General features: G+C 39.1%; 1 protein-coding gene across 1 annotated transcript in view; it reads left to right on the forward strand.

Moving 5' to 3' along the window:
• The window catches only part of Grxcr1 (glutaredoxin and cysteine rich domain containing 1), a 122,009-nt gene extending 111,439 nt beyond the window's left edge, over window positions 1-10,570 (forward strand). Inside the window, exons 3-4 of the mRNA XM_032916434.1 lie at window positions 2,467-2,532; window positions 10,252-10,570. Coding sequence (XP_032772325.1) covers window positions 2,467-2,532; window positions 10,252-10,431 — 246 coding nt within the window. The 3' untranslated portion in view covers window positions 10,432-10,570. The remainder of the gene's footprint in view (window positions 1-2,466; window positions 2,533-10,251) is intronic.
• The last annotated feature ends 956 nt before the right edge of the window (window positions 10,571-11,526 follow it).

Consider the following 11,526-nt stretch of genomic DNA (forward strand, 5'->3'; position numbering starts at 1 on the left):
TTCTGGTAGCTTGTCATTAATGGTGGAGTTAAAGACGAAAGGGGCAAACTCTGATATGAATTAGATTTATCAAGACTGTCAGTGTTTGAGGGGGTACAGCTCGTTGTGGACACAGAGGTATTTTGGTGATCCAGTTAATAGATTGAATACGTTTGGCTGAAAAGGGGAGTGGGTAAGACTTTTGGAATACTCCCTCACAGAGCAGAGCTGTGGGAGTCCTCTGCCATTACTCTTCTGCACCTCCGCCTGGAAGGAAATGATCCAGTTAGGCTGAGATCTCCATTCTGGCTGCTGCTCTTAGGAACAGACAGAGGGAGCCCAAAATGTTCTTGTCCAACCCCACTCCAGATCTTACAGAGCAACAGGCTTGAAGACAGAGATGTGGGGCTCAGTATAGAGGAGGAGATTCTGGTTACCTTGGTACAGAGACTATAACTGGCCTCACAGTACAGATCTGAGTTAAGGAGTCGCTATGGAGACTCTCAGGGTGGGTGCCGCAGGTGACGAGGGAAGCTGGTATTCCGCTGTCTGCTCCCTGTAACTGGGAAACTTTTGTAAAATCGTGAGCACTTGGTCCACCACCTATTCACAAGACATTCAGTTATCTTGAGGATAAGAATTATATGTGCCCTCCTGCCTCCAATCTTGATTTGAGCAAAGCTAGGCCCTCTTCTGTGGGGTCTTCTATGTTCCAGAAATTATTTGGCGAAGGAAGAGAGAATTCCAAGCATTTAAGGGCAATGAACGCTATCCTTTCTCAGCACCCATTACATTCTACGCAACTGATGGAGGCGCACTGCATTGCTAGGAACTAGGAAGCCGCGCAGGCCTGGGTTTTATGGGGCATTTGTTTTGCTTGCTGTCTTTGTGGTGCTATTTTCTTTCATTTGAGAAAAATGAGCTGTATATTATCCTTGCTGCTTTAGTTCCGGTGCCAAATTCCCCAGAGGACTTCTCCATTTTAGCCTGGTTAAGTCAGGAAAGGAAACAGAAAGGAGCAAATCTAAACTATCACTGGTTCTTTCTGAGTTTCAGCCATTACCGTATTTGCGATGGGCTCCCGTCTCCCCTGTTGCTACGTTGGCTGTCATGTCTGTCTTGTGTTGTGTGCCTGGTGAAACGATCAACAAATAAATGGAAATAATCTACCTCTTAGGCTCCGTGCATTTGCTGCCTCTCTGTCCATCCATCAGTTGTGGATTTCAATGTATTGATTTGACATTTCTGGTGCTGATATTTGTTAGGAGATGGACTACACTGAAATGAAACAGGGCTGGAGGTTCCTAGGCAACAAGGGGAAATAACCTGTCCTGCTTAGAGGAGTCACGTGTTCTCAAAGAAACGATAAGAGGACCTCTGTCACCAACCCCAGAAGGCCATCTGCAACTTCAGCAAGCAGATCCTGAGCTCATATTTGCATTCTTTGTCTGTCCTTTGCTCATACCATTCTTTCAGTATTAATTTTCAATTCTCTGGGTGGATTACTCTTTCCCTGTGTTCACAGAAAATATACTTTGATCCCCATGTAAATTAAGATGCCATTATTTCCTTAAATGAATATTGGCAATGTTTACCGCAAGTAAAAAAAAAATATGGTATGATCTCCCACCTGTCTGGTTTGACTCTTTCTCTAAGCAATGCAGGGACAATGTTATGAAGTTATATACAAGGTAGATATGGGTTCAGCCTTTAATTAGTATCAGCCACTCACACTGTCCTCTCCTCTCCCTGTGCTGTGAAAAGTGGAGTGTTAAGAATGTTAAGAAGAGGTTAGGAAGGAGAGGCAACCTCTATAGTTCAAAGAATCTTAATGAACGTGTAGGGACATGCATGCACGCTCCTGTTCTTGCTTTCACAGGCAGTATGAGAAGTTAAAATCATCAGCTCTGGAACTTTCCATCCCTGCGTTCCACTCCTTTTATGCTTTCTCTGTGGAAGACTTTGGGGTTGCTATTTAATTTTACTAAGGGTCAATTCCGACTAATAGCGGAGTCTTCCATATTAAGTGAGATGAAGTTTCCTGTCCAACAAAAAATAGTGTTGTTGAATGATGGTTAGTTTTTAGCTGCTACACGCACAACTTTAGAAAGGGCCATGTCCAGGATGACTAGGAGAGGGCAGAGATGATCTTGGCTGTGCGTTTGCTCAAAGCCCTCTTCTCCAGAGAGAACATCTGGCAATGGGCTCCATGTATGTGCTATATGCTTGTCTATCTGGACTCGACTTGACAACTAGTACGCCCCAAAGCTTGCCCCTGTTGGTAGCCTTCTTGGTTCCTAAAGTGACCCTTGACACAGGAGTGGGTATGTGACAGTATAACTTTTTTGGTCTTTATATTAAATTTTTCTCAGAGCTGAGGAGAAGATGTGTTCATTATGTTATGAGTTAACCTTCCTGGCTACAACTTCGGCATTTCAAATGCTAACACAACTAATTTTCTTTTCTTTCTAACCTTCTTGTTAATAGGGTGCTGAGAAAATTTTGTCAATGAACGAATCAGGAGAACTGCAAGACCTTTTAACCAAAATTGAGGTAATTGTCCTTTTAACAACTTATTTCTAGTAATCAAAATGTTAAGCACATTTTGACTGTAATTGGTTCCTTAGCTGAATTGTTATCCTATGCTCAAACAAATATCTAACAGTATATGTGTGACAGTTGTAATTGGGTACCACCTGCCATTACATTTGCTCCAAGCAGGGTGATTTAAACATCTGCTTCTAACAACCTCATCCTATTAGCTGAACTTTTCAGTTGGCTTTATCTGGGACTAATTATAATAGAGGTATTGGTGAAGTATTAAACTAGACAATTGTCTTAAAGCACAGTTATTCCCATGGACTTATTCATAATTATGAAGGCAAAAAGAACACCATTCCTATGAGGCATGTTTTAATTCTTGTTTTTACCTTCTACAATTATAACATCAGCGACACACAGTTTATTTAAATATATAGTACATTAAATTGATGTGCGATCAGGAAACCCTTAGCATTTCTCTGGTGAATGATCGTAGCAGCCTGTTTCTTTCTGTGTGTAGGGAGACCACATGCTTTACTGTCCATATGGAAACATTCTTTAGAGTGGAAATTATGCATTCATAATTATCTAGAGTTTTCCCAGGTGAGCAAGGCCTAGCACCCACATGCTTTTACCGGATCTTCACACTGTATATTTGATTCTCTTCCATACCTTCAACAACAGTCAAGGCCAAGAGCTAAGTCGCCTCTTTGCTCTCTTAGAACCACTCACTGATGCAAGTCGTGTCTATCCATAGTGTTATTGTTCCAGCTCCTCATTGTGTTTCACTCCCTGCAAGGTCTGTGGTATCTGTCTGTAGCACTACTTCTAAAAATACAGTCTAGTCCTTCCTGCCTTCTTATCTCCATGAGTTTTCATACTGTGTGGTTGCCAAAGAATCCCTTTTGTCCCTTTCATTTGGGTTTTTAATTTTATCCCAAGTGAGCTACTTCTTGCTTTTAATAGTCACTTTTATCGATATTTAGCCTTTCTCAGAAGGAAAACAAAATGTGTTCACTCATTTGACAAATAGCCTGAGAAGCTATGATTTGCAAGCATTTTTCCTTTGGGAGACAACAGTGTCTGCTCAAAGATTTGCTTGCATATAGCAATAACTTAGAAGAGTTTTGTGAGAATTCCTGTCATAATAATAACAGTTGTATTACATTTGCACACAGGGGCCCAATAAAGGTGACAGAGAGGAAGTGCTTCTGAACATGGAGGGTTCCTGGGGTGTAGGAATAGTATATGCCATGATCTGAATTCCTGAATTTCCTTAGCACTCACATTTTGCAAATTCTGAAGTATTATTGTTTGAGATTTGAGAGTTTTAGCTGGAAGCTCAGATCTAATGATAGTTGTGTGACTTTGGACACGTTCCTTTCCCCTTGGAGTCCTGATAACTTCAGGTATGAAGTGAGAATACTCACTTGCTTGTCTAAACTTTCATTCATCAAAAAATGCTTGAGTGGGTAGATTACTTTCTTCCTGTTCCTATAGACTGCTTCAGTTTCATAAAGCCATTAATTTAGGCTAATGTATATCTTTTTATTCAACTCACACAATTTGAATAGTGTATATTATTCAATATTATATAGTTTTCTGAGCACATTTTAATGTTATGCAGTGATATTACAGAATGCCTGCTGTGGTGTTCTATTGATATTTGAACATGAAGGCATTTAGTTTAATAGCTCTCTATCCTATATGGTTCTTTCCAGTAGTTAGTTCTTGCTTCCACAATGGAAACACTTTCTGACTGAACTGAACGAGTTAGTCACCACTGGCTGCTAACTGTTTTACGACTGAGAAACTGACTTTCTTCTTGAGATGGGAGTTTCATTTAGATCAAGTCAGCTTCCCACTTCTGACAGAGCTGAGGAGGACCTTGAACTCCTGATTCTTTTGCCTACGCCTCCCAAGGAAACAGATTTTTAAATTTTATTTTTTATTCAAATTGAAATATAAATGGCCTTATGTAGATATCATTGTATTAGATGGTTTTATATCCATTCGACACAGGTTAGAATCATCAGAGAGGAAGAAGCCTCAATTGGGAAAATGCTTCCATAAAAGCGGGATGTAAGCTAGTTTCTTCATTAGTGATCAATTGAAGAGGGTCCAGCCCATTGTGGGTGGGGCATTTCCTGGGCTGGAAGTCCTGTGCTCTGTAAGAAAGCAGGTTGAGAAAGCCATGCGAAGTCGGATAGTAAGCAGCACCCCTCCACTGCCTCTGCATAAGCCCCTGCCTCCAGGTTCCTGCCCTGCATGAGTTCCTGTCCTGACTTCTTTGGCGATGTGATGTGAAGAAACCCTTTCCTTCCCAACTTGCTTTCAGTCACGGCATTGTATCACAGCAAGAGAAACCCTAAGACAAGCATTTGAATTCTGTACATTAGTAGTGTGGATGGCTCTTGGTATTTTGATGCTAATTCTGCACCCCCAAGAAGGATGCCCCGATAAGGAGTAAATCACTCAGGTGATTTCAGGTGAAATCTTTTTTTTTTAATTTTATTTTTCTTGAATATTTTATGTTTTTACAAATGTTATCCCCTCCTCCCCTCCCCCCTCCCCCCTCCTCCTGCTTCTATGAGGATGCTCCTCCCACCCACCCACGCCAACCTCAATGCCCAGGCATTAACCTACAGTGCTCAAATAAAGGCTACAGCCCTAAAGCCCGCGGTTGGGCAGTGGAAGGAAAAGGTGGGCCTGGAAGTTTCAGAGAAGGAGAGACAGGAAGGAAAGAAAAAAGACGGAAGGAGGAGGAGAAGATGACGGAGAAAGAAGAGGAGAAAGATGGAGCAGACCCACGTGGTCTGGGGGAGCTGCAAGTAGCTGAGATTTCATAGTTGGGTAGCAGAGTAGGGTGGGGTGTATCCGCCCAATCTAGGCGTGCACTTGCAAATATACTGAGTTGTGGGTTCTTTGCATGGGCATATTGGGGTTGAAGATTTACGGATATAAATCTGGTTGGTATAAATGTAAGTCTCTAGTGTTTTCCTTTCATGGGGCTAGAGGGAGCTGAGAGATACTGGAATATCGTAGGCAAGATTAGCCATAGGAGGGGGGCATGGAAGGGGTTCGAGGGAGGGGGAGGGAGGAATGGTTTGAGGATTGCCATGGAAAACTGGTTTGGTCAGTTTAGCAAGTCAGCCTGTGAATCAGGGCCAGATGCTGCTTACAGTTAGCCATGGAGGAGGGGTGAGACCACCATTGCCAGCACCTAGCTGGGTTGTGCATGGATTGTTAAAATTACACGGAGTGTCCTTTAGAGTCTTATAGGATGAGTGAGCTTTGGTAGTTTTCTTTGTGTAGATATTGACTTAAATTGACTTAAATGTTCTGAACATTTCTTCCTTTGTATCCATGATTCTTTCGTTTTGCCATTTAGCATCAACAGGCTAGATTGATGTCACTGCTCTTTCTCTTTCGGCTTGCAGGGCTTTATAAGAAACATTTTCTCTAAGTTTGTCTCTGTTTTACAATCAGTGCATTAAAGGTAAAAAAATTAAGAATATTCTTATAGCAATTTTAAGGTACTACAATTTAGTCGGATCTCTTGTCTGAAGAGTAAAACTGGTAAAGATTTTGTAGTTACGAGGAAATCTTAGACCTCTGCCCATGAGGAAATGAGGGTTTAATGAAAGACAACTTAGATTAAAAATAAGCCAGGTCCTAGAGGGCATTAGGTGATCAAAGTGGATGAGGATACTGTATTCAAATTTGAACCACCCAGTACTTCTGGTTAACTTTTGCAGGAGTTAAATAGTCACAAGACCGGAAATATTTAAATACTGATTATGTCACAAATAATATGCTTGGTGTTTTATATATATGGAGTGACTGAAGTAGGTTTTATTATTCCCATGGTGCCATTAAAGGAATACTGAATTCAGAAAAAGACTGAATCACTTGCTCAGGATGTTACAGAATCTGATTAGCCTGACTCTAAAGCCTGTCTAATGCTATGCTTCTGTGACTCTTAATTCAAGTGACATACAGTGGGACATATGACTTTATCATGACAGGACAAAAGACTAGCTGAAAAGCTTATCTGGTATATTAGGTGCAAGGAAGAAGTTATTCTAACACTGTGGTTTGTTTCTTATGGGACATCCAGAGGATGGATAAGTGGTCATTCTATAGTAAGACATTAGTCAGGTCCTATGAGTTTCTGATCTGTATTACTGGATACCACATGATGGTCATCAACTGCCCCTAGTCCTCATAGTCCAAGTCCCAGTCTGAGCAGTTATCCGAAGAGAGGATGTGGGATAAGGCTTAGAAGTTGTATGTGGCCAACAGAAGGAAATCAGAAAATAATTGTCCATTTTTCTAGTCAAGAATGCTACGTTGTAAGCTGAGTGGCTGGCACTTATTGATGGAGGTTCTCTCTGTCCCTATGCATGAGCAACTGGCCAAATAGAGCAGATTTACATGATACAAAAGCCACATCTTGCCTCATATTTGTCATTGAAATAGCTAATTTTTAAAATGATAATAGATGTGGTCTCAGAATAGTTTCATCACTGTGCTGAAAGCATCAGAATTAACAGATGACTCAAAGGCATATTTACTTTTCCTTTACAGAGGCAAGCTCTTAAACCAGAAGGCTAATATTGGTACATTTAAAACAAATAGCCCAACATGATAGAACCTGGTTGAGTCACATGACTATGAATAATTTAACTGGAGACAGCAGCTGGTAAATATAACTTAAGGTAGAAATTTATTAATAGAATAATGGCTTACTGTGTCTAACCTCATTGTGTGCTGGACAGCCTTTCTATTTGCCCTATGTGGATTAGTTCACTGAATCCTGTCAGTAGCTGAGAAATCGGAGAAAGATCTCATCTTACGATGTACAGATGCTGAAGACAGGATTTTAAGATGGCCTTGATACACCAGTGACGCTGTCAACAGAGAATGTGGGTTTCAGTATTGATATGTTAATTTTCTCCTAGGCAATTGATCACCTGTGACTTTCAGATAAATTATGAAGTCAGAGTAGACTCTTGGTACTAGTGGATCTAACATTTGATGTTTTTACTTATCAAAAGTAATTCTGTAGGCTCTATTTCAGATATATGATGTGCAATAAATTCTAATTCTGTTGCGGACAATTTTGAGTTCTGTGTACTGACAACCTGATGCTCAGGGTGACTGAGTGATGAGGTAGACACTAAGTCTAGGCAGCTGAATAGATGCCACGGTTCATTTTTGCTGTTTTTTTTTGACATCTTAGACATATTCTTCAGGAAAAAACACATGCTATTTTAAAATTTTGTCATTTACAAGTATCCTAGGATACAGTGGGAGGTGGCTTCGGACAAATTCCACCTGGTGTCCTTTTGTGATTTTTACTAAAAATGCTGGGGCACATTTTTAAAAACTACTAAATAATTTACATTGGTTGATAAACGGCTGTTTCCCACACACTGCTCCTGTTGCTTGACAGCACCTGCCCTGGAGGCTGCAAAAAGGCTTGATGCCCATTTACATTTTAATCTCACACACACTATGAATGGTTTGCATTTTATTCCAAGGAAATATATATATTTACATAAAAGTATTTGTGATCTATCTGAAATTCAAATTTAACTGAACATTAATTTTAGTTGCAATATGTGGCAACCTTTTTCTACTAGGAACCCAGATCTATTTACAATCTATCAGTAATGAATAGAGTCTTGGAATCCTGAGCCCTATAGCTCTCTCTCTTATAAGCTATAGGCTGGCCTGATATCTGTTTTGTCTAGTTGACATAATTTTATATTTAAAAAATTCTCTCTCTCTCTCATCGATCAAGTTTGCCTCAAACTTACTATGCAGCCAAAAATGACCTTAAATATTTTATCCTCTTGCTTCTACTTCTGAAGTTCCAAGTTTATAGGTATGTGCCAAGAGTCTCAGCTTGATAATTTTGAATGTATCCTTCTTTCATGATTTTAGTGATGTCAAGCATGTATTGACATAATCATTTTACTTTTGAAATGTGATGACATCATTACTTGCTAATTCTCCTATGTTTAGCTTTTAAAATGTATTGTTTGCCTCCAAATACTTAGGAAGACATTTTAACATTACAAAACAAAAAACAAAACAAAACAAAAAAAAAAACCCAAAAAAACAAAAGTCCAGCTCACATTTCTTTGTAGGAATCAGTTCTTGCAAAGAACAGTTGCAGAAACCTAAAATTACCACTTACATTCAATCAATCTGTTTGGGAAATCTTTGCATCTCTTCAACCTTGATGGCATTTCCACTTTCCAAATTGTGTCATCCATATTGGCAAAATCTACCTTCCATCAAAATAATTCTGTGCTGTTAAAAATGAGATATTGCATGGGTTTTGTGTTTTACAATAACAGGTATACCAAAGGGTAGTTAGTAAGTAGGTCTTAGAGAATATATATATATATATATATATATATATATATATATATATATATATAATGTTTGTGTGTGTGTGAGTGTGTATGTGTGTGTGTGAAAAGAGATCTAAGGATGTATAATGTTTATTTCCCAAATTACATTCTGAAAATTACTTAGGCAAAGACAACTTTTTATTTATTTGTTTTTTGGATTGTTTTAGTTGTAGATAGCAGGGAATTGGAGGGTAAGTCCAGGTATTTCATGTTTTTGGATATTTTAATGTGCAATTTTGACTCTCCATGCAAATCTATATGTATATGTGTGGTTTAAATATGTTTGTAAGTGTGTGTGTGTGTGTGTGTGTGTGTGTGTGTGTGTGTGTGTGCACCAGTGCGCTTTCTGGCCCACCTTAAAGCCATGTTTTCAAACATTGCTGCTGACTCCTGTACTTCAAGTAAGAAATTTTACATCAATTCTGTTTGTGTTCATTCTGTAATGGCTTCTAATCAACCCCGGCTTGGTGACTTCCAGCAGTGAATTCTGAGAAAGTTTATATGTTCAAAGAAACGAATTGAAGTAAATGTGAACATTTTATAAAACATTATCTTCCACAAAGCCTGGTTGTATTTATTCTATATTTCAGATCCTTTATCTCTGATTGAGGTGGAAAGACTGATAGCTATTAAGAAAGGTTTATGATGTGCTTAAATGTCTCAAGATACCGATTTCTGTTTCCTTAAGTGTCAAATGATGAGAATGGTATTGAGTTGTGTCTTTCGTGAAGATAATGTCTGTAGAGGAGGGGGAGGGTGGACGAAGGAAATATTGTGTACTGATACACTGGAACGTTCTCTGAAAAGATTAAAGAATTATCCAAATTGGCAATGAAATGATTGGATCCTCAGTGGATAGTGGCTCCTTCAAATTTTAGCTCATAGTTTCCTGAATTTTCAAATTATGTATTAGAATTTACTGTTTTATAAGACAGAAAAGTGTTAAGAGATGCACAAGGTAAAATTAAAAGTATTTTCCTCTCATGACAATCATTGTCTTTTATGATATTTAGTTGGCAAAAATGTTTTCATATGATGAAACCCTTGAAAGTATATACCTTTCAAGAGTAAACTTGACTAGACGTTATAAAACAAGCCTCTGCTGTGGGTGGCCGTTAGGGAGGGCAGGGAAAGCATTCTGCAGTTGTCCTGCCACTGGGTCCCATGCATTTTAAGGCAGATACCCTCAAGCAAATCACCACAATTACCTTATACCAATGTTGTACAACATTTCATAGTTCTGATTGAATTGGGCATTTTAACACACTTTCTGTTCTTTTCTGTTTCTTGTCATCCTATTCAGAGAGTCCAGCATCCACACGAGTGTCCCTCCTGTGGAGGCTTCGGCTTCCTTCCATGCTCTGTGTGCCACGGGAGCAAGATGTCAGTGTTTCGCAATTGCTTTACGGACGCTTTCAAAGCCCTGAAGTGTACAGCTTGCAACGAGAACGGTCTTCAGCGCTGTAAGAACTGCGCCTGCTAACTGGATCTTCTGCCTAGAGAAAGCCTCATTTCCTTAAACAAAGGATAACATTTGGCTTCTGCCTTTTTTTAAAAAAAGAAAGTCATGTTTTTAGATTAAACAATAAAGTTTGTATATTATAATTACCTCTGTTTTAAAATTTGGCTATGATCATTTTTGTTGTTTTATTAAATAAACACGTGTTTTATTTTTCAGTGGCTACCATGGGCCAAGGCCTGTGCTAGATGTTGGTTTCTAGTGGAAATTATGGAGAACTTAATATTCTGGGGTATCCAAAGCTTAGTGTCTGATTCTTAAAGGAAAGTAAATGTAACTTAGCGCCTCGTGCATTGTCCTTCTTTTTGTTCAGGATGATGTATTAGAACCCTCTAGAGATATAATGCATTTGCATGCGTGCCTCAACTGCGGGGAAGGACTCAGCTCTGAAAAGTGGTAAACAGTGTAGTATGTATTCTTCTCCATAATTTCTTTTTTAAAGTTCTGTAGTAGTGTCAGAGTGGATGACTTTAATTATACATTATTAGTGTTCTCGGACAGATTTTTAGAGGATAATATAAAAACTGTCAGAATAGTTGGGGAGAAGGTCCAATGGATACATTACTTGCCATATAGCACGAGGACCAGAGTTTTAATGCCCCAAAACTCACATAATGCCAGATGTACTAGTATTCTCTCATCTGTGATCTCTGTACCACTACGGTGAGATGTGAAAGAGGGGCAAGAGAGTCCTTAGAATCTTTGAGTCCAGCTAGCCTAATAATAAGCATGCTCGAACCGGAATTTCTCAAACAAGGCAGATGATGAGGGCAGATAGGGAGGTTGTCCTCTGACCATCACACATGCCATGGCACCCATACACCATGAATGGGCAGACAGACAGAAGGATATACATATACTTTGTTTTAATTAAAAAAAATTTGATTTATAAACATCTTATTTGTGTCACTGTCTCGGAAAGCCCTAGGGCATAAAATTATGCTCTTGAGGTGGACAGAATAACTGCATAAAGTATGGCTATATGAAACAAAAACAATATGAGTAAGCAGATAAAAATATATCTTTGTGGAATTATTTTCTGCTTATCTGTATATCCAT

This window comes from Rattus rattus, chromosome 11 (assembly GCF_011064425.1).
Source record: "Rattus rattus isolate New Zealand chromosome 11, Rrattus_CSIRO_v1, whole genome shotgun sequence".
Classification (NCBI taxonomy): Eukaryota; Metazoa; Chordata; class Mammalia; order Rodentia; family Muridae; genus Rattus; species Rattus rattus.